At 63.0% G+C, this 27,250-nt stretch overlaps 4 protein-coding genes across 5 annotated transcripts; 2 read left to right on the forward strand and 2 right to left on the reverse strand.

Moving 5' to 3' along the window:
• Window positions 1–7,932: 7,932 nt before the first annotated feature.
• LOC120244651 (translation initiation factor IF-2-like) lies at window positions 7,933–15,006 on the reverse strand. Its single transcript, XM_039251285.1, has 5 exons — window positions 14,943–15,006; window positions 13,991–14,490; window positions 10,825–10,974; window positions 10,418–10,580; window positions 7,933–10,013 (listed from the first exon to the last, which is right to left on the reverse strand). The coding sequence occupies exons 1-5, from the start codon at window positions 15,004–15,006 to the stop codon at window positions 9,790–9,792; spliced, it is 1,101 nt and encodes a 366-aa protein (XP_039107216.1). The 3' UTR covers window positions 7,933–9,789.
• An 846-nt stretch (window positions 15,007–15,852) lies between these two features.
• EFNA1 (ephrin A1) lies at window positions 15,853–21,397 on the forward strand. The gene is made up of 5 exons (XM_039251453.1): window positions 15,853–16,041; window positions 18,879–19,174; window positions 20,135–20,200; window positions 20,328–20,378; window positions 20,546–21,397. Exons 1-5 carry the CDS (start codon window positions 15,950–15,952, stop codon window positions 20,656–20,658), a joined length of 618 nt encoding a protein of 205 aa, XP_039107384.1. The 5' UTR covers window positions 15,853–15,949; the 3' UTR covers window positions 20,659–21,397.
• Window positions 21,398–22,237: 840 nt separating this feature from the next.
• Window positions 22,238–24,543, forward strand: SLC50A1 (solute carrier family 50 member 1). Of its 2 annotated transcripts, none has more exons than XM_039251474.1 (6): window positions 22,238–22,391; window positions 22,687–22,764; window positions 22,902–23,025; window positions 23,553–23,714; window positions 23,939–24,058; window positions 24,143–24,543. In XM_039251474.1, the coding sequence occupies exons 1-6, from the start codon at window positions 22,312–22,314 to the stop codon at window positions 24,242–24,244; spliced, it is 666 nt and encodes a 221-aa protein (XP_039107405.1). In that variant the 5' UTR covers window positions 22,238–22,311; the 3' UTR covers window positions 24,245–24,543. The 2 variants fall into 2 exon arrangements, with proteins under 2 accessions (XP_039107405.1, XP_039107404.1); XM_039251473.1 differs by having other exon boundaries at window positions 24,159–24,543.
• Window positions 24,544–24,977: 434 nt separating this feature from the next.
• DPM3 (dolichyl-phosphate mannosyltransferase subunit 3, regulatory) lies at window positions 24,978–25,539 on the reverse strand. The gene is made up of 2 exons (XM_039251475.1): window positions 25,480–25,539; window positions 24,978–25,330 (listed from the first exon to the last, which is right to left on the reverse strand). Exon 2 carries the CDS (start codon window positions 25,323–25,325, stop codon window positions 25,047–25,049), a length of 279 nt encoding a protein of 92 aa, XP_039107406.1. The 5' UTR covers window positions 25,326–25,330; window positions 25,480–25,539; the 3' UTR covers window positions 24,978–25,046.
• Between the last annotated feature and the right edge of the window lie 1,711 nt (window positions 25,540–27,250).

The following is a 27,250-nucleotide window of genomic DNA, read 5'->3' on the forward strand; positions in this document are numbered from 1 at the left end:
CACAGAGCCCGACAGCGGTGTGGGGGGCGGGGGGGCCCAACCCATGAGCCACGAGACTGTGACCTGAGCCGGTCAGATACTCAACCGACTGAGCCACCCAGGTGCTCTGATTTTCTCATCTTTAAATGTTGACCTTTTCTCTGGGACTTTTTCTAGAAAAGTCTCATTCCTGAGGACCCAGTTCTGGCTTCCAGGAAGCGGCTGGGGAAGGGGCAGGGGTCTCCGCACTCGGCACGCAGATCGACCGTTGTTTCGGTACACGTGTCCCTTTCACCTGACCCGCGTGGCGTCCCGCCCTCCCCTCCGGTTAAGATCCTACGGCCTCGCAGGGTCCGGGGCCGCAGGCAACGAGCCGGGGCCCCCGAGGCGAGGCTCACAGCGTCCTGGGAGGAACGCAGACACTCACACGTACGCGGCAGGTAGTGACGGATTCTGGGAGAAAGCAGTGCAGTTACAGGGGATGACGCGGCTGGAGCGCGTGTGAGCCTGCCCGTACACGCTCGTGTGCCCAGGGACCCCCGAAGGGCCTCCCCACCGGGTGATGGCCGGACAAGCCAAGACCGCATCTTCGGAGAAAGTTTCCAGCCTGAGGGTCGAGTGCGAGTTCCCCTGCGGCTGGAGAAGGGGGAGAAAGGGCAGAGGGGGTCTGCGCCCGCGGGGGAGGGGCCGGGCCCCACAGCACAGTGGTTACGCACCTCGTTTCACGGTGAGTGGGACCTGTGGCCCTGGGGAGCCAGGATCAAATCTACAGCGACTCGTCTACGGGGCGCCCGGCTGGTTGGGTGGGGGAACACGTGACTCTTGACCTCAGGGGTGTGAGTTCGAGTGGCCCCGTGCTGGGGGCAGAGGTTATTTACAACTAACACGTCTAAACGGGGCAGCCGGGGGGCTCAGTCGGTTAAGCGTCTGATTCTTGGTTTCGGCTCAGGTCAGGATCTCCCGGTTTGGGGATTCAAGCCCAAGGTGGGGCTCTGTGCTATCAGCAAGGAGCCTGCTTGGGATTCTCTCTCTTCCTCTCTCTCTCTGCCCCGCCCCCCCCCACTTGTGCCCTTTCTTTCTCAGAAAAACAAAACAAAACATATAAAACAAGTCTCTCTCTGTGCTGTTGTGTACAGAATAGGAGCCCGCAGGGCAGTGGCCGGGGCCTGGCGGGTAGAGCTGGGAGTGGTTAAGAAGGTACTGGAAGGTCGGCCTGACAAGGTTTACTGAGGATCAGATGACAGATGACAGGAAGGAGGTCAAGGACAGCTGCCCTGTTGTTTTCGGAGGCTGGAGGCAGGGGGGGGTTGGGGTGGGAATCATGAGGGCGTCAGGCCGTGTGCAGTGCAGGCGGCTGCTTAGGCGTCCTGGTGGAGGCGGCCGGTACGCACGGACATCAGGGGACCGACAGGCTCAGTGTGAGCCCTCGGGATACAGACGGCGCTTATGGCACGGAGCTTGACGTGATCTGACAGGAAGCTCGAGGGCTCAGGGCGCAGGGGGCTCCCACGCGGTGGGGCTTGCAGGGGTGCTGCTGCTTAGCACTAGGGGTGCAGGAAAGACCTGGGGGTGCCCCTGCCCGAGGCTCCCTGTTCCCACCTGCAGCCGCGCCCCGGGATGCCTGTCTCCCGAGTCCTGAGCTCTGCCTGGTCCCCGGGGGCCAGTGGACCCCCGTCGGCTGACCGTACTTTGCAGGCACCCACCTTAGAGCCCCCCCCGAAGATGGGCCCCTCCTCAGCTGCTGCCCACCCTCAGGGCCATTAGGCCTCCCGGGTGGTGGCCCTTCCCTCCCGCTGGGAAGCCACACGATTATTTTATCATCATCCGCACTCACTGCGCTGTGATCTTGAGAAGGAGGCGCGCACGGTGAAGCCCGTGCCCCCACTCCCCGAGGCTCTGAGTGTCACTGTGGGCAGAGCCGAGGAGCCCAGCCCAGCTCGGCCGCTTGCAGGGGTGCGAGCCTGGAAAGGCTTCTCAGGCCCCTCAGTGCCCGCTCGGGTGCGGTGGTGCCAGGGAAGTGGTGCCCGGGAGGTGCCGCCCCCCCGCTGGCTCCTCCGCCCTCCCCACCCCCTTACAACGCCAGCTCCCCGGACACACACATTGGAACAGGAATAAGAATAGACAAAATGGGGGGCTGCCGGGTGGCTCAATGGGTTAAGCGTCCAACTTGGGCTCAGGTCATCATCTCACAGTTCACAAGTTCGAGCCTTGCGTCGGGCTCTGTGCTGACAGCTCAGAGCCTGGAGCTGCTTCAGATTCTGTGTCTCCCTCTCTCTCTGCCCCTCCCCACTCCTCGCTCTCCCCACCCCCAAAAAATAAACCAAGAGGCCGCACAGGGACTCTGCTTCCCCTCAGCGGGGTCCACGCCCCCCCCCCCCCATCCTGTGGGTGAAGAGATTCGCTACCAGAAACTACCGCTGGGAGGCTGTGCCTGACGCCCTCTCCACAAAGGATCACACCTCCCTTTGGCCATTTCCCAAACTGGAACCCCAAGAACCCCGAAGTCCGGGGCGCCCCGGCTCCCTGCCACACGCCACGTCCACCTGCGTGTCCCACACCCTGTCACGGCCGCATCAGAGCGGACTTTGCTCAGGGACGAGTTTCACAACCCTCCACAAACAGCAGTGCTACATTTATCCACACACGAAAGCAAACAGCACGTTAGAAGTTGCTAGAAGTTTAGAAACTTTATTGTTCCTGTCCCCAAACCCCTATCTTTGTCACATTGTTTAGGACTTGGGGGACAGATCTCAGTCCCATGGTCCCCAAATCAGTCCCATTACTTGTCCTTTAGAGCTGTCTCTTCTGAACAGAGACGGCGTCAGACCCTGTCCCTGCCCCCCTGGGCGCGGCAGCCGGGCTTCAGAGTCCCTCCGGCACCCTGGGCTGGAAGCCACCGCACAGCAGCGGGGCCGCCCCTCCACGGGCCTCTACAGGGATGCGGATTCAGCCTTAGGAGGGTAGCGTGAGGTTAGCGCGACGGGCTGCGTGAAGCTCCCACGGGCCCGTCCCGTCGCGGAAGCGCGGCAGGGGTCAGGGCTCCTGACGTTGAGTAAAGGTGCTGTTGCCTCTCCGATGTCAGTCAAGCGTCAGAGCCACGAGGCCGCAGGAGTTCAGGGCCGGACGAAGCTCACCAGGGCGGCTCCGAGGGGAAAGGAGGACTCACTGAGTCGTGCGTTTAAATGACGGTCCCCAGCCGGGTGCGGATTGCCGCCTCGCATGAATACTTTAGGAGAGGCGGGTCCCAAATATCGCCTCGGTTGTGCTCCTACTAAAGCAGCGCTGTGTATCTGAAACTCGGTTTAACCGGGGATGCTCGATTTTCATTTGCTAAATCCGGAAGGCCCGACCGTGAAAAGAGCGCGGCCTGCGGCCTGCGAGGCTGGGAGGCGGGGGAGGAGGGGACCCGACGGCGTGCGGCTGGGACACTCGCCAGACACCAAGAACCCCTGGCCGGCAGTTAGTGTCCCTCACGTTGTCACGGCTGAGGGGGCTGAGACCCAGGCCCGCTGCTGCCCGTGCTTAACCCGCCCCCCGGCCTCCCTGGGGCAGCGCGGAAACACAGGAAAGGGCTGGAAGGCCACCTTCACGTGCAAGCCCACTCGGGTCCCCTCCAACGCAGCCTCACGACCGAAGAGCCATCGTCATTTCTCTTCGAGAGTCGAACCCCGCACCTAGACTTGCGGATCGCCACTCCAACACTTGCGTTGAACCAGGCTGCGTCTGGGGCACCTTTGGGGCACTTGCATGGGTCAGATGTCCCTTCTGTCCTCAGTGTTGCTCTACTCGTCCCAACAACCAGCACAGAGGGCGCCCAGGTGCGGAGCGGCACATCCTCGACCGTCAGGTGCCAGGAAACGTCATGGCGGTGACAGATTTACCCCGGTCACCTTGCCCCCCACAAACGCTGTCCCCAAGGGATTTCCACGTGAGATAGACATCAGGTATCAGAACCACAATAAGACAAAACCACATTTTCTTCAAATTATATCTTGAATTCCACCAATTCTAAATTCAGCACAATTACTTCTATATTCCATTGAGGCAGAGTTCAAGGACAATGAAATTTAAAAATATATCTTAAATATGATAACTTTTACCAAATTAGGTCTGCAAAGTAATCCGGTTAAAAAAAAAAACAGGTTAATTCAGCAAACATGAACCAAGAGCCCACTGTGGGCACGGAGCTATGAGAGGGGCACAGGTCTTCCCACGGCGTGTGACGGGGACAGACACATCCAGCTGAATTTCAGAAGGGAAGGGACAAAGTAAACTGTAAAAGACGAAATGTCGGGGCACCAGCTGGCTCAGTGGGTTGAATGTCCAGCTTGGGCTCAGGTCATGATCTCGCAGTTTGTGAGTTCGAGCCCCGCGTCCTCTGTCCCCCTCCCCCACTGGTTCTCTCTCAAAAATAAATACCAGGAAAAAATACAAAAGGAAAAATGTCAAGAGGACCCAGCAGAGGGAGTCACTAGTGCACACCGTGGCGACATGGTGCTCAGCCACCGGGAGGTCAGACTTTGACGACGGCCCAGGCAGAGAGAGGGACGGAGGGGACAGTCACCCAAGGGAGGGAGCCATGATGCAGGAGGGTAACATCGGCGTCTAACTTCCCGAATGCACACGCAGCACCCTAATTATCACGTGTTGTCAACCAGCCTCACACCCACTCGCTGCAGAAGCAAAACTCACACCTGCACTCTGACCCCTGCAGCCTTTCACTGACGATTTACAGGTACGGTGGCTTTTAAATGCTGCTAGTTTCCCAGACCAAACCACCCTCCCAGGTCCGGAGGCCCTTCCCGCACATTCCAGCCCCGGGAACACACACCCCGACCAACAAGGGGCTCCTTCTCTGGCGGCCAGCCCCCGCCCGCCCCTCCACACCCCTGCCTCCAAACGCCCTCGTTAACCCGAGCTCCGGGCCACACAGGCGCAGCATTACCAGCTCCCCACACACAGTGCCAGACAGGAAACACATTTGGAGGATTTTAAACAATTTTAAAATGTGCCTTCAAATTTTACAACTCGCTTTACTCGCCCGAGGGAGGAACCAAGCCCTTTATATAAATATCGCCCAAACAGGCCTGCTGTCCCTCCCACCCAGCTCGGGGCTCGGGCTTCGCGGCGCAAGCCTCGGGTGAGCTTGGGGGGCTTTGTTTATTTTGACTTTTTTTTTTTTCATTTCGTCTGTGTCGTCTGCGGTCACTGGCCTTCTCGGTCACGTTTATCTTAGAGGCGCTCCAGCAGCCACACACGCAGCCCAGGATGGACGGTGTGCGGGCTCCGGGCGGCTGGTGCCGGGGCAGGTGGGGGGCGGGGGGGGGTCACGGAAGGGAAAGAGCCTCCTGGCCAGGCGGCCGGCGGTCCCCACGGTCGGGGCAGCTGCGCAGCAGAGGAAAGGCCCCTGTCCTCCAAGCAGCGGCCAGGGGGGCCCCCAGAGCGAGCCAGGCAACGGGGGCCCCGCCTGCGCCCCCAGCCTCCCGCCGGCGCCCCCATCCCCGTCCGCTGGGCCCCCAGCCCCCGCCCACGCCCCGCACCCCCGCCCGCGCCCCCATCCCCGTCCGCGGGGCCCCCAGCCCCCGCCCGCGCCCCGCACCCCCGCCAGCGCCCCCAGCCCGGTCCACGGGGCCCCCGGGCCGCTCCGCCCTCAGCCCGTCACTGGCTCACAAACCCGAGTGTCCAGTGACCCTGCTGTCTTCGTCCTTGGCTCCTGCTGTATTTTTATTGCTTTTAGTGAAGCACGACTTGCGCGCAGTAACGTTTGCACGTTTTCAGTGTCCAGGTTGACGACGACTTTCAGCTTCCCCCGGGGTGACCCTGACCCGCACCCTCCAGATAAACACCACATGCGTCTCCCAAGAGAGCTGCCGCCTGCCCCCTTCCAGTCAGAGCCCCACCCCTGCACTCCCCTCGCCCAGTCATCCACTCACCTGCTTCTGGTCACTGTGATTAGATTTGCCTCTTCTGGAATCGATTTACCTTTCTCGGAAGGGCACCGTGGCCCCCTGGTTGGGGTCAGAGGCCGTTCTCTCCCGCCGCCGCCCTGCCTTCTCCAGTCCTACAGAGCACCCGCATGCATCTACTGACACGCAGGGGTGTGTTGCTGCGGTCTACTCGAAGAGAGTCCTGCACAGGGGCCCGGGGAGAGGTGGGTGGGGCAGTGGGGGTCTCAGGTGTGTCCTCGGCCTCCTCAACGGTGAGACAGAAGGCAGATCAGTGGGTGACCAGGGCCTTGGGGCCTCAGGGCCTGATTCTCCTGAGTCTGGGCCTTTGGCGACTGAGTGTAGCCCAGAGCTGGAGAGCTGGCCTGTCCCCAACCTGCACCAGGGCCCCGGCCCCACCCGGTGCTCCTTAGCCCTCCTCCCCGACTGTCTGCCGATGGTACCCTTGGCCGCTCACACCCGGGGCAAGGCGGTTCTCACGCGGGGCCCAAGCTTCCTTCCCCGAGAGCCCATTGGCTGAGGGTGCATGGGGCGGGGGGGATGCCCACAGGACACCCCCGGCTCCCCAGGGCGCAGCGGCAAAGCCATCAGCCTCAGGCAGGACTGGACATCCCTGTGGCACAGGACGTGGCAGGTCTGCCCTCGGTCCAGCCCCAGGACAGTGCAAAGGACCCACGGGGACCCCAGCAGAGGCAACAGGGGTGGGGGTGGGCAGGAGGTCCCAGCCCAACATAGCGGCGAGCTCGGACGCGGGCTGAGGACCCTGTGTGAGGGGGCCCTGCGGGGCCATGGGACCAGCAGCCACGTGGCCCGGGCTTCCTTACTGTCACTGTGAGCCTCTGCAGTAACGTCACCATCGTACGAGCTGGTCCCAAGGTGTGCCAGGTTCTCCAGCTTTCTACGTGCTCTGTCTTCTCATTACATGGTCTCACTTAACCCTCACCGTGATCCTTTGGTATTTCATAAATGAGGAAACCGAGGCACAGATGGGATGTGCCCAGGGTCACAGCCTAGGGGGTGCCCTAGCACAGCAGTCACAGAGCTGGGAGCCCAGCTGCCGTCTGCCTGTGAAGCCCAAGCTCTTAGCCCAGGTGAGGCCTGGGGCCGCAGGTGGCCTGGGAACGGGTGCCGCCGTCACTCCCTCCCACTCTCATCCGCCGCCCCCCCCCCGCCTCTCCTCTGAAACACAGGTGCCCCTCACCAACCTGGACTCCTACCCTCTGTCCCGAAGCCCATCCCCACGTGTTCCTCCGGGGGCCCCTGCCTCAGTTTCCCCTATGCATCTCTGCACTGGATCGCTCCCCTTTATGTACAACTGGGCCCACGTCTCTCCGTCTGGAAGAAGTCCCTCCCTCCATTCTGGAAGCCTCTCACCCACCTCTCCTAGCAGACGCCTGCTTGCCTGCACTGCTCCTGTCCCGAGCAGCTCCGGACACAGAAGCCCAGCTCTCCTGGAGGATAGCTCATCCCCAGCCCACCTGCAGGTCCGGGAGGGAGCCAGTGTCCTGAGCCTGACCCAGTGGCAGTGCCAGGGCGCGGGGATGGCCCTGGGAATGGGCACATGGCCCACAGCAGGACATGGAGTTCTTCCTGGCTCTTGCTTAACCGGTGGAGGGTTCCTCCGGGATGACGAGGGTCACAGGATGCCGGCCCGAAGCCGGCATCTTGCCTCCCTGGTCCCCTCCCTCCGGCTCCTGCCTGACTCCCGGCAGGCGCTGTCCACGCTGCCTCTCCGCCCTCTCAGGCGCGTTCCAGGGCCTCCAAGTGCCCCCGCCCCATCTCCGTGCTGCTGGCTCAGAGCCCTGCCCCAGGCCCAGCCCTGAACGGGCAACTGCTCCACCTCCCCCCCACTTCACCCCTAGCCTGCTCAGGGACAGCTCCCCTCCGCCCCCATGCACAGGTCTGCACCAGAGCTGCCGGGCCTCCCGCGCCTGGACCTTCGCACCATCAGCGACCCCTCTGCAGCCCAGCCTCTGGCTTCCGGGAAGGGGACGGCCTCTAGGCCACGTAAAACAGAGAAGGTTTATTGGAAGGAAATTCAGTAGTTCGTACACCGGATGGAGAGGCTGGGAACAGCGATAGGCAGGGACCGGGTACGAGGGGCAGCGGAGCTACAGCCAAGACCACAGAACAGTCGAGCAGGAAGTGAGTCCTAAAGTCCTGGCATCCTGAGTTCCGGGTGGAGCGCCTGACAGCCCGCACCCTGAGCCCCGACCCCCCCGGGGCCGGAAGGGCCGGGGAGAGCGAGCCCTCCACCCGCAGGCCTCTCCACCGCCCCCACTCCTGCCTGGGCTCCGGACGATGCCGACCAGACAGCCCCACCTTCCCTCCACATCCCAACAGCTGCCCTGGCCCGCAGAGATCCTTTCCAGAATGGTCTCACATGTCTGGGTCCCTGGTGGCCCCCAGCCCGGCCCAGGAGTCATTGATGCTTCCTGGGAACAGCAGGAAAGGATGCTACAGTGGTGACATCAAGACTCCGGAACCGACGGCCTAGCTCCAGATTCCGGCTTCACCACCTATGAGCTGTGTGACCTCAGGGAAGTTATCAGCGTCTCTGTCTTTCAGTTTGCCCGTCTGTGAGGTCAGGACACTACAGTTACCCACCTCATATGGTGCTCCTAAAGATGACGCGCATTAACGTACGCGAGCTTCAAAGGAGCCCAGCACCCAGAAGGTTCTGTCCTGTGAGCTGACGTTATTCCCCGACACCTCACCCCTTCCCACACTGGAGTCTCTGGCCTCTGCCTTCCCTCGGCCTATGGCTGCCCAGCGGAATACAACCCACCTGGCTTGTCTCTGAGGCCCAGTCTGAACGTCCTTGGCCCACCTGAAACCAGCCTTCCAGAAGTAAGCGACTTCTCTAAAGGGCCCCCGCCGGGTCGTCTGTTCCACACGACTCCTCCTCGAAGACACGGGGACTCACACCCCGAGAGGAGCTTCTCCTGCGGGGCACACCCGCCTTGCACCTCCCGCACCTGACCTTAGCCAATCCCTCCTCCTCCGGACCCAGCTCCCCAGGACCCCTCAGCTCATGAAGGTGGCGATGCCAAGACCATGGTGGGGGGGTGAGGGAGGAGCTGGGGGGTAAGGGGCCTGGAGGGACAGACCCCCTACCCCCCAGGCCCTCCCTGGCACGCCCGCAGGTCCGGAAAGAGTGGCCTGTACCATCCCTCTGGGTATGGAACGGCCTTGCCCACGTTCTTCCTCGGGGAGCCCCCCGACGCGTGACCCTCAGGGCCCTGGGCGGCCGCGCTCCTGAGGGACGGGTGTTTGTGTCCCAGGGGCTCCCAACACACTTGGGGGGGAGGGGCTGGGAGAGGTTAAAGCGAGTTCTCGGGGTTCCACAGCCGGGGCGCGGGTCCAGCTCTCTTCTGCTCTGTCCCCGAGCGCAGGTCGTCACCCGGCCTCCGGGGCAGCGCCTTGCACGGTGCCCAACACACAAGCCGGCCTCTGTCAGTGTCCGGTGGCGCGGAGGTGAGCTGCAGCAGGACACCCAGCAGCTGCGGGGCCGCCAGGGCCCGGAGGGCCGCACCTCCTCAGCCTGTCCCACAAGCCCCCGGGCTCCCTTCTCGGACCCCTTCCCTCCCTGTCCCTCTCCTCCCACCCCCGCCCCGCGCCCTCTCCACCCCCTTCCGTCCACTTTCCTACATTCCCTCCATTTGCCCACAGCAAACCGGCACTTTGTGCCGAGGCCCTTCCTTCACTCCCAGGACGGGCGGCGGCAAAGTGCGGGAGGAACAAGGCAGCCCGGGCCGAGGCCGCACGCGGGTAGGGGCGCCGCGTGAGCTCTGCGCCGCCCCTTCCTGCCCTGCTCAGCGGGGGCCCCGTTCTTGCCTTCGCCTACCTCACAACGTGGGGAAGTCTATAAAGATGAAATAGCACGTGATAAAACACGCAGCTGCACACAGTGGAAGATCATAAAACGCGACACAATTGTAAGGGGTTCCGAGGTGGCCGCAACGTGGGCATTAAACCGCAGCCTCACATTCACCATAAGCCCGGAGCTGGGGGCGGGCCCGAGGCCGCAGATGCGGAAAAGCTCCCCTCTGCGCTTCCCCGGCTTTTCTGCGCAGATCCCCGGTCCTCCTATAATCAGAAAAGAAGTCGCATAAAAGGAGTACTTTCGATATAAAGGTCTCTAAAGTCCTGCCCTCACAGCGACCACGTCACGGCGCAGGCTCCCAGCCGGGGGGTGGACAGGAGGTTGACGGCAGCCGAGAGGGCGACGCTCTCTCCTCCCGCCTGCAAGGGCTGGTCCGCGCCCGGGGGCCTGAGGCTGGGGGGCTGGGGGCAGGGATTTCCCCCCACCCCGCACCGACCAGGTTCCGGGCCACGGACGGGGGGCCCGCAGGAGCAGCCCAGAGGGTCTGGGCTTCACGCAGGATGGAAATCAAACTTGAGCCGAGAGGAAGTGAGAACAGAGTTCGTTAAGACAGAGAGAGCGGACAGGAAGAGAGCATCTCGGAGAGTCGGACAGGAGTGAGTCCCACCTTCGCTTGGGGCCCGGGTGTTCATCGAGGACGGTGGCCCGGAGCTCGTGTCTTCCCGGGCAGCCAGGAGCAGAGGCCCCGAGCCTGGGGTCTTGGTGAGTCGGTGGTCTTGGAAAACGTCATGGTGAGCCTGGCCGTCACTCCCTAGGCGCGGTCTGCTGCGCTGGAAGAAGTCATTAACCCCTTGACCTTCACAGGAGGACAGGCACTGCTCTGGGAGGCACCTGAGGTGTGTGCGGTGGGGGGTCCTAGCCCCATATCCAGCCTGCCCTCCTTCCCTGCCTAGAGACCAAGGCTCCCCACCCTCCTGAGCTCCAGGCCCTCACCTCCAGCTGCCCTCTGGACCCACCCCTGGGCGTCCAGAGCAGCGCTGGCCACCGTTGGGTGCTCACCTCTCCCAGACTAACAGGTCTCTCCTGGGAGCAAAGCAGGTGCCACGTGGGGGAGACGGGCCCCGACCCGGACAGAGCGGCCCCTTCTCCTTCTTCAAAGATGCAGGTGCAGCTGCAGACACGGAGCCACTTCTTCCCCCTGAGAGTAATCGGTCTAGGAAGTTGCTAGAAAAGATTTTCTTACCAGATTAGAAGAGACCTTTAAAAGGAGCTGACCTCTCACCCCCACCCCTTCTTCCTGTGGCTGCCACGGCGGACACGTAGCTCTGTGGCCAGAGGCCACCATCGTGTGACCAGGGTGGTGAGGGCAGCAGAGTGGACAAGCAGAGGGCACTGGCTTCGTGACCCCACGGAGGAGGGGCCGTCTTGTTTCCAGAGCGCTCTGTCCTGGAGGAAACGTAAAACCTCCTGCTCAAACCGGTACTTGGCTTACCCCCCCCTCCAGGCCCCGTCCTGTCCTGCACCCCCTATGGGGAAGTGGCGTTTCTGCCCACACAGCCACCTGACTCCTCCCTGCCTCAGGCCTGTGGCTTGGCTGTCCCCTGGCCCTGCACACGGAGCCCCCTCCTTGACCCACAGTCTAAAATACAAACCTTGTGTGCTCTGCTCAAGTGCCCACGAGCTACAGAACGATGTCAAAATCCCAAGCCTGGACTCAAGGGCCTTGGCGACGTGACCCCCAAACCTCCTTCTGCGCTCACCCCGTGCCACGCCCCCAGACCCATCCAGTACCTGCAGCCCCCCCAGAGTGCTCCCGCACAGCCTCCCCTCTCCCTCCTCTCTGAATGTACCTACGCACCATCCAAAACCCATTTCAAACGTCTCCTCCTCTGTGAAGCCCTCCTCACCCCAAGCAAACGTTCCTTCCTCTGTGAGCCCACAGCCTGTGGCTTCTCTTATGCCTGTTATCATTCTTATCTCATATCCTAATTACATATTTGCCAGGAGACTAGATTACTTTAGGGCAAGGATATGTCCCCAGTGCCTCCCAGGACAGTGTCTGATGGGAGTGATTAGTCAATTTTTGGTGTTAGAGGCAGCCGCACAAAACACCTTCTGGTGTTTCTGCTTTCTGTGCAGCCCCTTAGTCCTTAGCACTGCCTGCCCGGCCCCGCCATCCCGCCCAGCCTCCTCTTCTCTGAGGGGTCTCCCAGGGGGAGAATTCCACCTGCCCCCCCTCTCGAGCTGGAAAATCCCCAGGGGGACAGACCCAGTAGGTTCTGGCCGCCATGACCCTCAGCAAGAGGCCTGGACCAGTGGTCAAAAGAATCTGGCTTCCGTGTGGCAATATCAAAATTCTCCAAAATGGGGGCGCCTGGGTGGCTTAGTCGGTTAAGCGTCCGACTTTCGCTTAGGTCATGATCTCGCGGTTCGTGGGTTCGAGCCCCGCGTCGGGCTCTGTGCTGACTGCCAGCTCAGAGCCTGGAGCCTGTTTCAGTCTGTGACTCCCTCTCTCTCTGACCCTCCCCTGCTCACGCTGTCTCTCTCTCTGTCTCCTAGAAATAAATAAAAAACATTAAAAAAAATTTTTTTAAAAAATTCTCCAAAATGTAAGAAAGCAGATGTCGAGTTCGTCTACAGTGTGAGCTCCGTGGGAGCAGGGCCCTCGCCTACTGCCCGGCACTAAGCCCCCGGCCCTAATCAGCCCCGGCCACTGTGGGCGCTCCGTAAATGCTTGCTGAGTGAAAGTCAAGGTCAGGGTTATCCGTAAGTTCTAAGAAGCAACCAACTGTGCTTAGCAAATGAGGAGCGCTTGAGGGGGTGTGTGTGGATGCTTTTATTTATTTCTACCCAGACCCAGCTTCTTTACAGTGGCCAACTCTGAGAGACACGCACTTATGCTGCCATTAAAAACGTTGTTTACAAAGAGTGTACAGCATGGAAGTTAAAAGGGAAGAAAGAAGCACACAATAGAAATGAGTCATATTTAGCACACTATCTGAGGCAAGCAAACAGAATCTCAAGCAGGGAAGGGGCACAGGTGTCAGCCGTGGCTGGCGGTCACCGGCCCCTTTACACTCCTGTCCTCGGTTTTCCAGCTTTTGAAAAACGTGCTCACATCACTAATAAGGTGGGAAACATACACTTTCTTTTTCAAAAGAACACAGAGCGGGCAGGGCAGGTGCCCAGGACTCACCAGCAGTCCCCTCCGCCTCACCTGCTGCCCAGAGGCTGGGCGGTGACAGTGCCCCAGGACACTGGCTCTGGGCGGCCCCGCCTCCAACCACAGGGCCCTGGGCCAGGGCGTGGCCGTCAGGTGGCTCTGCTTCCAGACCAGAACCGGCGCTGGCAGGACGGCCGCGCCCCACCCCCGCAGGTGGGCAGCACCCCTCCCCAGAGGCCGGCCTCTCCGAGGGCACCTGGAAGACTAATCTTCTCGCTCAGGAATTCCCAGAAAGGACTCACCAGGGGAATTTCCCAGACAGGCAGACAGACAGACAGACAGACACCTCAGACAGCTCCCGCCACTGAGCACAGATGTTTGCCCGGGGGTGGCGGTGCTGAGAGCCAACAGGCGCACAGCTCAGCCGAGAGGGGTACTGCGCGGAGAGCCCCCCACCCCCGGGCTGGCGGGGGCGGGGGCGGGGAGCGGAAGTGCCAGGTGCGGTCTGCGTCTGGATCGCACGGTGCCTGCAGCCCTCCTCTCGGTCCAGCAGGCGTCGCCGCGGCTCTAGGGGTGGCGGGGTGGGCGAGGGGCGACGGCGCTGAGGCTGCAGCCCGGGCCGCAGCACCTACCACAAACTAGCCAGCTTGTGGGAACGGTGGTGGCTCGTCTGTCTCCCCCACTGGCCCCGGGGCTTCCCGAGGGCAGGGGCTCTTAGACCCACCCTCGCCCCCGGTGCCCTGAGGTGCCCACCAGGTCTGACAAGCGACCCCGACGCACAATACGTGGATCGACAGTGCGGGGGCCGCAGCCTGGAGTGGGAGTCCTGGGGACGGCGCCCAGCCGGGAAGGCCCCTCGCCCCTCTCGCCCCCGCCCCCGACGCGGGCAGAGCGCGATCGGACGTGGCCCCGCCGGGCCGGCTGAGCGCGCCCGAACCTGCCCGGCCGGGCGGCGCAGCGCAAGGACCCCACACGTTCCCGGCCCGGGCAACCCCTGCGCCGCCGTCTCTGCAGCGCCACCCCCACCCCAGCCCCCCGGGGCTGCTTCTCAGCAGGGAGCCCGCAGAAGCGCCGCACCTCCCCGTGGCGGCGTCCGCCTTCCCGCCGCGCGCACCTAGTGACCTTCCTCCGCGCGTGCCGGTGCCCGGCCAGGCGCGGGCGACGCCACGGGGGCCGGCAAGAGCCCGCGCTCGCGGAGCTGCGGTGCTCGGGGCCACGGGAGGAGGGGCCGGCTGGTCTCGCCGGGGCCACGCGGAGGCCCACGCCCAGGTGTCCTCCCCGGTGAGCCAAGCGCACGGGAGGCGCCGCCCTGGGGCGAGTGGACTTCGGCCCCGCGGGGACGGCGCGCGCTGCACGTCTGCAGCCGCGGGGCTGGGCCGCCGCCGGGGCCGGGGCCGGGGCCGGGCAGGGGGGGCGGGCGGGGCGGACGCGGAGCCACGCGGCTGCGCTCGCGAAGTGTTTACGGTCCGCGCGGAAGGTCTCGCCTCCGCCGCCCTCGGGGCGGGGGGTAGGAGGGGCGGGCCCCGGCTCTCCCCGCCCCAGGCTCCTCCCCGGCGGGGCCAGAGCGGGACTGGCCGCTGCGTCCCGGCCCGCGGCCCCGCGTAATTACAGGCGCTGTCGCCAGGCCCGGCCGTAAAAGAGGAGCCTGAAACGGCTGGGAACCAGGGAGCTGGGCCGAGCCGGCCGGGAGCCCGGGATCTGCGGCTTCCCGCGGTGTGCAGCGGCCGGGAAGGGCCGGCCGGGGAGGCGCACACAGTCCCGTAGTCACACGCGGGAGCCACCACACGCGCGCGGGCACGAAGCTTCGGGCCCCCCGCCCCAGATGCACACGCGAGCCTCAGCAAACACCTGCCCGCCCTGGCGCCAGCCCTTCTCCGGACGGCGGCAGCTCCCGGCGCGGAGAAGGGCCCCGGGGGGCCGAGTCCGGCGGGGGCCAGAGCCGGGCGAGGGGGAGGGGCCCGCCGTGCAAGCCCCCGCCCCTCCCCACAGGCCCCCTCTCTTCACACGCCGTTCACTAACATTTGCGCACGCTCGCCGGAGCTGCACACGCGGTTGTGGAACTGCCCACAAATGCCTTCACACCCGCGCGCCATCACACGTATTTACGCGTGCCAGATGCACACGTGTGCTGCAGTTTGTCACACCTCGGGAATGCCCAGATTCTCACAGTCCATATTCAAAGCCCGTTCGTACGGTACACACGTGTGTTGGCGCACACGCGCGCGCGCGCACTCCCGAACATGTCACTAGTGCCCTTTGGCCAACTAGAAACAAGAAAGAATCCCTCCCCCGGGACGCAGGAGCCCGCGCGTCCCTCCTTCTCACTGGCAGAGATGGGCAGAGGCGCCCTTAGCCCAGCCGCGCACGTTACACACTCGATCACACAGGGTCGCACTTTATTCCCGGCATCTAAGCGATGACACCATCGCCCGAACAAAGACAACATTGACAAACCCAACAAAAACAAACAGCCGCGTGTGTGGGGAGGAGCCGCAGGGCGCAGGGTCCGGGAAAGGCAGGCGGGAGAGGAGAGGGAACGCGGGCGCCCCAGCCGGGGTCTGCGGGCTCGGCAAAGGTGGGGGCCCTGTCGAAGACGCCGCACCCCTGCGCCCAGCAAGATCGGCGCGCCGCGCGTACACCCGGGTCCCGCGCCGCGCGTTCGCGGTCCGGCACGTGCAGTCGGATCCCGTCTCCCCACGCCGCTGAGCGCCCGGCACAGGCCCGCGGGGCCGCACGCACACCCGCAGGCGAGCGGCCTCGCAGCGCCCGGGACCTTCGTCACGGCGAAGGCGCGAGTCCCGCTCTGCTCCCCTGCCCCCCCTCCTCCACCCCCAGCCCCCCAGCCCCGCGGCAGCCGCGCGCCGGGCGGGGCGGGGGCGGGGGCGGGGCGGCGGGCGGCGCCGGCTCAAAAGGCGGAGTCGCGGGGCGCAGGGGCCAGAGCCATACGCGGTGCGGACTGTGCCGACGAGAGAGCCTGCGGGAACCCGGACCCCGAGGAGCCCCTCGTCCTCGCCCGGCCTGGCCCGGCCCTGCGCTATGGAGTCCCTCTGGGTCCCGCTCTTGGGCCTGTGCTGCAGTCTGGCCGCTGCTGACCGCCACACCGTCTTCTGGAACAGTTCAAACCCCAAGTAAGCCCAGAGTCTCCGGCCCGCAGTCCGGGCGCCCGGCTGGCACTGCCCCCCACCCCCACCCCGGCCTGGTTAACTGGCCCGGCCGGCCCCTGACCTGAGTCTTGGGGCCGTGGCCAGGGGCGGGAGGGAATCCCTTGGACTTTCTTCCCCTGCGTCTCCCCCAGAACTGGGACATAACTGAGGGTCCCCCCAGGAGCCTGCCCGCCGGTTGCTTGCACTGGGTTGCCTCTGCCCTTCCTTCCCAGCCCTCTGCCCGGCGTTAGCTCTGAAGCGAGGGACTCTTCCTGAACAGTTCCAGCCTGGAGCGTGGCCCACCCTCCCTGGCCGCCAGGACTCGTATTCTAGGCCCTTCCACCACAAACACCTCCGTGCCTCCTGTGTGTCACTTGGCTGTCTGCCCACACAGATAGGTGCCTGATGTGACATCGGGAGTAAGCGGAATGCTCACTCTAATCCCGCAAGGACCCCTCAGGAGGGGCCTGGCCTTCAGGCTGCAGGCTTGTGCATTCTGTATTGAGGATGAGCCTGGAAAGCTCCCCTCCACCCGCAAGGGATCCTTTGAGGCGGCAGGAGTGCAGCGCAAGCCATGTGTAGCAGGCTGAGGGAGTCACCTGTTTATGAGATTCAGAGATGGGGGGAGGGAGTTCATGGGAAAGGTTCAGAAGGAGTGGAAGGGGTTAAAAGGGTTACTTAGGGCTCTGGGCAGGAAGGCGTTAATTCATCCTGGGCACGTTTAGGGCTGGGAGGCAAGTGGCACTGGAGGGAGAAGCCCCGTTGGACCCTTTGTTCTTGCCCTTGAGTTTTCTGAAGTTATGGGGACGGTATTTGTGGGAAAGCCGAAGAGGGGGTAGGGGCGGAGCAGGGAGAGCAGGGCCGGGCAGCCCGGGGTCAGGATAAACACTCAGCGAGGCCGCCCCCAGCCCGGCAAGCCTGCCCCCACTCCCCTTGAGAAGTACCTGTGCCAGCTTCCTCTGACCCTGCGCAGTGCTGCCTGGTAGGGGGTCTGTAGGCTGCGGTGTGGCCGGGGAGGGAACAGCCAGCTCCCGCCAAGCCCAGGAGGCAATGCCCTCCTGCCCTTCGGCATCAGGGGCAGCCCTGTGAGCCCCCCCCGGCCCCCCCACTGTGCTCCTGCTCCCACCTGCCTGGTCTGTGCTTCCTCGACCCAGTCTCGTCCTAGTGGGAGTGCAAAGTCCCTGTTTATGCCCATGCCAGGTGCTGGCTGGAGGAGGAGGAGGGGACAGGAAGCATGAGTAGGGAGGGGGGGACCCTGGCCTTTTCCGTTCCCAAGCTCCCAGGTTTCCTCTCTTTCAGGAAGGAGCCTCTTCCTTGCCCCCCCCCCCCGCCTTCCCTGACGCCGTTTGCCCCCCTTTCCCAGACGGAGAGCCAGAGTCACAGGAGCGCTAAGTGGAACAGAGCGCACCCCCAGGAGGGTGTGATGGGTGCCCCCACCAAGCACAGCTTCTGCCCTGTCCGTCTGGCCACACACACGCACACACACCCTCCCGTACCCAGAGCTAAAGAGAACCTAGCCGGAGTTTGCAGGGGCCCAGCTCGCAGGCACAGACGGAGTGGCCCTGAGCTGGGTGGGTGTGGGGCTGCACGGGTGACGCAGGGCGGCGGTCTCCAGGCCCCAGGCGGGAGGGCAGCGTGGGGAGGAGGGTGGGGCTGCCGGGGGCTGGAGGGCTCGGCCGGGGCCCCCAACCCAGGCCTGGAGGACCGTGCCCTGGGGCAAGCCCTGGCCCTGAGGCCCCGGGGGCCTCTGACCAGGTAGATTTTCACAGCTTCTCCCAGCGCCGGGCGGGTGGCAGAGGTGGCTGAGGAGTGAGTCAGTGCCCGTCACGGGAACGGGGGAAAGACGCCAGGCCCAGAGCTGAAATACCTGTTCTGAAATGGCTTCTATGTTTATCTCCCCAGAGAGGAATTTTAAAAGCCTCTCCCTCACTCGCGCTCTCCTCCCCCACCCCTCCTCCTCCTCCCCAGTGGGGGAGGGGCCCGGGTGCTCACCGTCCCCCCCGGCCGGGCCGCCCAGGGAGCCGGCCGACCTGCCAGGGGGTGCCCCCCACCCCCACCCCCGCTCGGCCGGGCTCCTGCCCCTCCCCCACCCGTGCCGGGGCCCGGGTTTGAAGCGAGTTGGCGGCCCGCCGCGCTGGGGGAATCCGGAGGGGCTGACCGGCTGGGGGGGCGGCGGGAGGCCGCGGGGCCCCCGGGAGGGCGCTCCAGCAGTTCCGGAGCGCCTGGCCCGGAGGTGCGAGCCCCGCTGGAGACGGACGGGGAGGTCGGGCGAGCTTTGGGACGGGCGGGCGAGGAGGCGCTGGAGCGGCGGACCTGGGCGTGTGTGCCGGCCTGCTGCGCGGGGGCGGAAGTGAAGCTGCCAGTGTGGACGCGCCCCGGGGCAGCGGCGAGGGCGCGGGAAGTCCCGCCGCCGCGGGTGCCCTGAGGGCTGAGCGCGGCTCCCGCAAGGGAAGGGGCTCCCGGGCCCTGATGGGAGGGAGGGCGCCGCACGGGGCTGTGGGCGTTGAAGGAGGAACTGGGAGAACAGATCTGTCAGCTAAGGACACACTCAAAAGCCCTTCCGTGGCAAATCTTGGGGGGATTCAGGAAGTGGTTGGGCCCCTGAAAGATGCCGGGTGGATGCAGTTTAGAGCGTGGACGCAGTGAGGGGGTGGCACATTTGAAGATGGGGAGAAGAAACTGAAGAGGTCAAGATCAGTAAATACTGGGAGTTGAGATTGTTGAAAAACCACCGCGGGCGTCCGGTGTGAACCGGGAGGAGCCGGGCAGAGCCTCCCAGGCTCACAGCTCTGGCCTGGCTTCCTCCCGCTCCACTCGAGCAGGTTACAGACTGAGGACTACACAGTACACGTCCGGCTCAACGACTACCTGGACATCATCTGCCCACACTACGAGGACAACACTGTGGCCGCCGCCGCCATGGAGCGCTACACCCTGTACCTGGTGGAGCGTGAGCAGTACCAGCTGTGCCAGCCTCAGCCCCAGGACCGGGTCCGCTGGCAGTGCAGCCAGCCAAGCGCCAGGCACGGCCCGGAGAAGCTGTCCGAAAAGTTCCTGCGCTTCACAGCCTTCCCCCTGGGCAAGGACTTCCAAGAGGGACACAGCTACTACTACATCTGTGAGTCCCCAGGGTGTGCGCGCGCAGGCCACACAGGGACACAGCCCGTGTGATGCACAGGCTCGGTGCGAAGCTGCACACGGCCCCTTCCCATCCTGAATCATTTTCATCCGTTCACATTACGTACGTGGAATGAGCCTCTAGTGCATGCCGGGCACTCTGCCTGACACCACAGGCACAGAGATCAGTAAAACACCACAGGGTCCCTATCGCCCAGGAAGCTGGGAAGCGACACACGTAGGTGAACTGACCAAGAGAACAGTGTGATATGAAGATACGGGCACAGGGGCCTTGGGAAACTGACCCGGGTACCTGCGCGGCTCAGGACACTCAGAGAAGGGTTCTGGGGGACATGACTCAAGAGCTTAGGACAAGCAGAGGAGGTGGCCGGGCACGAGGGGACATGTGTAGCAGGAGGAGGACGCCTTCAGGGAACTCCACATGGCTCGGTCTGGCTGAAGCAGGAGGGATGCTGCCGGGGGGGGGGGGGGGGGGGGGAGCTCGGGGAGGTGGACGGGAGCGCACCCCACGGCAGCCCCTGAGGCGTGAAGGGGTTTGGACTCGGTGCTGAGGGCCATGGAGAGGCCCCTGGTGGACTCAGGAGTCAGAAAGTCAGCTGCGTGTAGAATAGAATGGATCCAGGCCTCACCTCGTCACTGGGGCCTGAGCAGGGAGACTCTCAGGTAGGGGGTGTATTGTGAAGGCCTCAGCCAACCTCAGCCTGGGAGCAGTGAGGGAGGGGCCGTGGCTAGAGGTCTGTGCTGTTTTTAGCACCGCCTCCAAAGCCAAGGGTCATTCCAAAGAATGGGAGGTTGAGCAGGAAGCCGAAAGCAGGCAAACAAGAAAGGAGGTGAGAATGCAGGGGTGGGCAGAGGGGCCTGAGTGAGCCGGAGAAGTTTGCACTTGGGTTTTCTTCCAACAGAGGTTCCTCCCTTAACACCCTGTGGGTTTCTCTTGCAGCCAAACCCATCCACCACCAGGAAGGCCCGTGCTTGAGGCTGAAGGTGACGGTCAGTGGCAAAATCAGTGAGTGTCAGAGCCCTGCGGGCCTCCTTCCCCCACCTCTTTGCTGGTCTTGGGCTAGCAAGCCGGGATGGCAGAGAAGCTGACTCCCTGCCACCGCACCTGACCCACCACCACCCTTGCCTTGCAGCTCACAGTCCTCAGGCCCACGCCAACCCACAGGAGAAGAGACTTCCAGCAGGTGGGCAGCCAGAGCACATGGGGCCCGGGGCACAGAAGGGGGGCAGCTTAAAGAGGTTGGGTAAGGGCGGTGGCTTCCTTGCCACCAGGGGCCGGGGAAACCGTGTTGGGCTGAGGGCCAGCGGCAGGGCCACTCACCTTGGCGGCTTCTGCCCTCTCGTCTTGCAGATGACCCAGAGGTACGGGTCCTCCACAGCATCGGGCACAGCACCGCCCCCCGCCCCTTCCCACTGGCCTGGGCCGTGCTGCTTCTGCCGCTCCTGCTGCTGCAGATCCCATGAGGGCGCGGGCCACACCCGGCCTACGGATTTAGAACTGGGCTGCGCAGGCAGGGCAGGCACGGTAGCCTGGCCTGCGACCCCTGCCACAGCCCCAGGCCTCCTGGGGACCGTTCCCAGCACATGCACAAGCTGCCACCCGGCAGCCTCAAAACGGGTATTAAGAGTTTCAACCCAAAAGAGGTCGGCAAGCCTGGCAGGGCCATCCCTGCCTCCACCTCGAGGGACGGACAGACGAGCGGGGACAGCCCTTCCCCCACCGCTTCTGCCCTGAAGCCAAAGAAACAAGCTGTGCCAGACGTGGCCTCCTAAGAAGGGCCCTGGGGGGGCCAAGGTGGAAGGAGCCTGGGGTCATACAGGTGGACACTGAGCTTGGCAAGGAGAGCGAGGCAGGGTGCGCAGAGGCGCCGGCTGCGGGAAGAGCAGGAGGCAGCTTCGTGCCTGGCAGCCGGAGGGGGAGAGGCAGCGAGCTTGGGCTGACCCCACATCTCCCCCAAGACTTCCGGAAGGCTTGGGAGCTGCCGCGGAGAGGGCCGCAGCCGGGCACTGTGGCCGCTCCCATCTGAGGGCAGCACTCCGCAGAGCTGTGCCAGCAGGGGGGCTGTGCCAACCTGTGTCTAGAGTTTAGGTGTAGGGGCAGGGCCCACGTGGACAGGATCTGTATATAAACTTGTGTGTCTGTGTCAATTTCTACAACTGGACCTTTTTTATACAAAAAAATAAAACGACATGTTTATTTGGACAAACTTGTCTGTTCCTCGATCCTGACGCAGGATCCCAAGTCCCCGCCACGGGCTAGGTTCTGTGAGACACCAGCAGCAACCGGGTTTAAGTGTTTTCCTCCTCTCTGGAAAGTATACACGCCCGTCACCAGCACCAGAGGGTGGGGTGCTTCCCCCTCTGAGGATTGTCCGGGGCTCCAGGCTGCACCCCACTCTGTAACTTCTTCCTGTCCCCCTTCCCCTTCCCATCCCGAGACCCTGGACTTTGGCGAACCTGGAGCCCTGCAGCCCTGCGGGTGCGGGTGAGTGCTGGGGAGGGGGGACGCGGCCGGGTCGCATGGCCCCAGCAGCGGGGCGTGGGAGCCGCAGGGAAAGTTCCCTGTGGGCTGGACAGGGGTCAATGACTGGTGCTCCGGCGGGTGGGCCACGTCACGCAAGGTTGGACGAGTGTCTGAAGGCAGAGGGCACCTGACAGACCTGTGATTCCTGACAGGCCCACCCATGAAGGGGGGACCCCAGGAAGGGGCTTCAACAAAGGGGGGGAACCTCTCAAGCCCGGGGCAGGTGCAGGTGTGACCCGGAGCTCCGGCGCGGGAAGGGACCAGAAGCTTTGTCTTGAGCTTGGCCACGTCGGCAAAAGGGTGTAGGCTGAGGTCCGGGCGGGCCGAGGGGAAGGCCGAGCGCGACCGGCGGGGGCCGGGACCCGCCGGGACCCGGGGGCAGCTTCCGAGCAGGCCTCGCGGGCCGCGGGCCAGCAGGGGCGGGCTCTGAGCCTCGGGAGTCCCGGCCCAGTTCCGGCGCGCCGCTCGGGTGGGCGGGGCTGAGGGCCCATTTCCGGCGCACGGCGACGCGCGGGGGCGGGGCTCCGGCGGCGCGGGCTCCGGGCGCAGCTAGTTGACGCCCGCGCCGGGCTGGAGATCCGACCCGGGGGGAGATGGAGGCGGGCGGCGTGGCCGACTCGCTCCTTTCCGGAGCTTGCGTGCTCTTCACCCTCGTCATGTTCTCCACCGGCCTGTGAGAACGCGGCCGGGCTAGGCTGGGGCAGGACCTGGAAGCCAGGAAGGGACAGAGAGGGGACAGAGACGTGGCTGCAGCCCCATGCTGCGTCCGAAACCTGGGTCAAAGTGGATTCGGGTCGAGGGATGCGGGGCCCAAGGGCGAGGCTGGGCACTTGAGGGAGAATCCAGAGAGCCGAGGGCGGGACCGGGACCTACCGTGGTCCGGGGACGACGGTATCGGGGATCTCGACTCCCCAGCAGCTGCTCCTCCCTTCCCACCGCTCACCCCTGCTTTCGGGGCCCCGTTACAGCTCGGACCTCAGGCACATGCGGATGACCCGGAGCGTGGACAGTGTCCAGTTCCTGCCCTTTCTCACCACGGACATCAAGTGAGAGGGGCGACGTTTGCGGCGGGAAAGGCTGTCTGGGGGATGGGGGGAGGGGGAGGAGGAAGGTTGAAGGGGCCCCTGGGGTCCCCCTCCCATCCTCGCCCCCGTGGGGAATGGTCCTCCTGTCCACCCTGCAGCAACCTGAGCTGGCTGAGTTACGGGGCCTTGAAGGGTGACGGGACCCTAATCTTCGTCAACGCCACGGGCGCTGTGCTTCAGACCCTGTATATCTCGGTGTATCTGCACTACTGCCCTCGGAAGGTAGAGGCCCTCCCTTGGACCCGCCTCTGTGCCGCACACCCTGCCTCGCTGGCAGGGTAAACACTGCTTCCTAGATTATGACGGGCTGGCACTGCCGCCTTTTCCTGGAAGGCCCCTCCAGGCTTAAAGTCCTCGCACCATGAAGCCAGCCTGAGACTCACACACTGAGCGCCCCTCCCCTGCGCCCGACACACTGAGGGGAAGGGGCTTTTATTTCTGATGGTTCCTCCAGAGCCCGGGCCGGGGGCTGAGAAGTGGGCAGCAGCCGGCATTAAGTTCCCACTGTGTGTACCAAGTTCACACACACACACGATACCTTCTCCTATGGAAACCACTAGTGTTGTGGGCGGGTGAGACGGGTGTTGGGCACCGGTGGGAAAGGGGCCGTGACAAGTGCCAGGCTGGAGGCCTGGACGAAGGCTGGGTCCCCACGGGAGCGTGGCAGAGAGCGGGATGGGTTAATCCCAGCAGGGGAGGCAGAGAGGGCTCCTGAACCCCTAGGAGTGTGGCTGCTCTCTCCCCTGCAGCGGCCCGTGCTCCTTCAGACCGCAGCCCTGCTGGGGGTCCTTGTCCTGGGTTTCGGCTACTTTTGGCTCCTGGTGCCCAACCCGGAGGCCCGGCTCCAGCAGCTGGGCCTCTTCTGCAGCACCTTCACCATCAGTATGTACCTGTCACCACTGGCCGACTTGGTGAGTGGGGGCTGTCCGGGGAAGTGGGGGACATAAGACGGTAGCTTACACTCCAAAGGGAAGACCCAAACCCTGAAGACAGGGCAGGTGAGTGGGAGGCGGGAGGGAGCGTTTGGGTAACGAAGATCAGAGGATGTCTGACCTTCTTCCTGAGGAAATTCTTAGACAAGTGGGAGCTTTACTAGGTGCCTAAGATAGGAGCGTCTTTCCATCTCTTTCCGCAGGCCAAGGTCATTCAGACTAAATCAACCCAACGTCTCTCCTTCTCACTCACCATTGCCACCCTCCTCACCTCCACCTCCTGGACCCTCTATGGGTTTCAGCTACGCGACCCCTACATCATGGTAAGCAAAACAGAGAGGGCCGGGTGACAAGCGCAGCAGGGAGAAAATCGGCTCCTGTCCTCACAGCGACCCTTGTGATCTCAGGCGCCCAACATTCCAGGAATCCTCACCAGCTTCATTCGCCTCTGGCTTTTCTGGAAGTACTCCCAGGAGCCAGACAGGACCTATCCGCTCCTGCAAACCTGAGGCAGTTCACCTGACCCCTGGGCACCTTGATGCCAGCTTGCTGCCAAAGACCGTTCCTTGTCTCAGCTGCTTCTGCTGAGCAGCTCCGTGAGTGCAGGGGGTTGTGGGAAAGAAAAAGACAACTTTGAGAATCGAGGGGCCAAAGAAAGCATTCTGCTTGGAAAACTGGCTGGGACTTGGGAGATGGATCACTTATTTTTTATAGATCATATTTTTTTTAATTGTGGAGGCTGGGGTGCAATCTTCAGAATGTGCCTTAAAATAAATTGTTCGCTACCCGCCCTCCCCTCCCCATCAAAGCCGGGTCTCTGTCTGGTGATTCTCAACCTGCCTGGTCGGTGAAGGGTAGAGACGCAGTGCCTGATGCACAGTTGTTCCCGGGGCTGATCGGGTTGGCTCAGAACAGGTATTTGAAGGAAACACGAAGTTGGAAAGGCCTAGGAAGCCCTTCAGAGAACACAGCTTGGATGCGATGAAGACGGAAGCCAGACTTCTGGAAGTACTTCCTGACATGGTAAAGAAGGTTAAAAAGACCATGAGAGTGAAATGACTTGTCCGTCGGGAGAGATCTTGAAAGGTCTTTGCCTCCTTTGGAGCAAAACGGAGGCCCACAAGCAAGGATGCAAAGAGGAGGCTGAGATGACCTCGGGACCGTGGCTCGCCTAACTGCCCCTCCTCCACGGCCGCCGCGCGGAGTCCCCGTGCCCACCGGCCACACTCAGACTAAACCAACTTAGAAAATAAGCTTCTCTTTAATGGGCGACGGGAGGAAGGGCGGCCGGGTGGGACCGGGGTTAGGGTGTCAGAAGCGCATCCCCCTGCGGGCGAGGTCGGCTCGCGCCTCCTGGATCTGGCTCTGCAGCTCGCGGGCGGCGTCCTCACAGTCGTGGAAAGTGGCCACGCGGTAGCCCACGGTGCCCAGGGCGTAGCAGCCGGCAGACACCAGCAGGTAGGCCGGCAGTGGCCACAGGACCTCCCGGCATGACGACGGCAGCTCCAGGCCCAGGGCCCCCGTGGCCAGAGCGGCCCAGGTGCAGCCCAGGAGCGCCAGTGCCCAGAGCCACTGCGCCAACTTCGTCATGGGTACTGCGGGAAGAGAAGGCACGGCTCAGCTCCCTCCCGCCCCGCTGCCCCCGGTCGTCCCTCTGCCGCCCTCCGTACAGGCCCCGCGGGGCCCCTCCGCCCCCGCGCCCGCCCGGCTCGCCCTCCGCTTTTGGCCCTCAACCCGCACTCACCTCGCCCGGCTGCTCCCGAACCCGGCGCGGCTCCCACGTCCGCCTCCCGAAGGCCTCTCGGCTCGCGCGGCTTTCTGGGAGTTGTAGTCTTCGCGCGCGGCCTCCTGGGAGTTGTGGTCCCGGCGGCGGCGGCCGCTGAGCTAGCCCGGCCGGGTTTCGGGAGCTTCCTGTGCCCTGAGTCTGCAGGGGCTTCGGCGCAGCTTCGGTCCCCCAGGGCCCCTCCCGAAGCTGGCGTCCTGCTGAGGACACCTTCAAACTTTGCAAGAAGATGGCAATGTTACGTCGTTCCCCTTAAACTTCTGCACAGAGGGGCGCTTGGGTGGCTCAGTCGGTTGAGCGTCCGACTTGGGTTCAGTTTCGTGGGTTCGAGCCCCGCATCGGGCTCTGTGCTCAGAGCCTGGAGCCTGTTTCGGATTCTGTATCTCTCTCTCTCTCTCTCTCGGAAATAAATAAAACATTAAAAGAAAGAAAACTGCACAGAAATCCCATTTATTCACTCATTCTTTCATTCACTCGAACGTTTCCTGATCACCGTGATAGACTTTGGAGGAATAGAGATGCCAAGGCATTGGGCCCAGGGCAGAGGCATTCGCCACTGACCATGATGCCCTGAGAGGGTGTTAGAACACAGGTTGTCATGATGTAACGGAGGAACGCTGGGGAGCACCAGTACAGCCTGGAGCCGGCTGGCGGGGGCTGGGGGGTGTCGTTCAGGAAGAAAAAGAAAATGTTCAGACAGAGGCATTACCTGATGAGTGGAAGGTATTGAGAGAAGGTGAACGAATACATCCTGTAAAGAGTTTTAGGTCTGAGTTCATGGTAGGTGTGTAGAGTGAAGGAAGGGGCCGCGATCGACATCAGGAGAAAGACTCACACAGGAGGGGGACGGACCAGAGCCAGCGGGCCTCGCCCTCCCGGGCGGCCAGAGTTGGGCCAGAGCAGGGCTGAGCAGAGTTGGGGTCACCCCAGGCTGCCAGAGAGCTCGCGCCGGCAGCCCCTCCTTGCACAGGAGAAAGGGGGTCATTACAGGGCGTGGGAACGCACTGAGTTCAGGTAATATTTAAAGGAAGCAGCATTTGGTATAGGTTCAGGCTAAGTGAATGTAAGTGAAGGAATTAGCAAGCCTGGATGGAGAGGTGGATTGAGGGGCCACTTCGTAGCTACAAAATTAAGATGACAATGTAGAGATTTATGTAATAGATAACTACAAATTAAGAGAAACATAGAATTTGTGTCCAGACGCCCGGCACTGAAGCTTGACACAGAGGCTGGAAACCGGGGCTCTCTGGGTGGAAGTGCTCTGCCCCCTCAGACCTCCAGGCCACGTATGTTCCCTTCTCACTGATGGATTTCAAATCGTAAAGTTCATGACTGCACGATTTCAGGGAACAGTTTCTCAGGCTCCTGTCCTTGATGTTAATTAACGAAAGCAGATTTTTACAGATTCACAGAGTCTTAGTACAGACGTTATGTAATTCAGCTGTGAAGACTATTTTCGCAGCCCTAATAATGTAAACACTGAATATTGAGTTAACATTGGGACATATTTGAATTGAGAGGGTGGGGGAGGGGAGCATATTCGAAAGATCATGAATAAAGAGAACCATGTCCCCATCTTCCATGGCAGGTGGTCAATTAATTATATCTAAAGTGTAAGGAAAGAAATATTAATATGAGCACATTACTAAGAAATATGAGGTGTGCCAAAGGAAGCTACGGTGAGGAGGGGAATGTGCCCAGGGGCAGGCGCTGCAGTAAGAGATGGCTTTGT

The sequence above is a fragment of the Hyaena hyaena genome, unplaced genomic scaffold (genome assembly GCF_003009895.1).
Source record: "Hyaena hyaena isolate Hyena2069 unplaced genomic scaffold, ASM300989v1 scaffold_385, whole genome shotgun sequence".
NCBI lineage: Eukaryota > Metazoa > Chordata > Mammalia > Carnivora > Hyaenidae > Hyaena > Hyaena hyaena.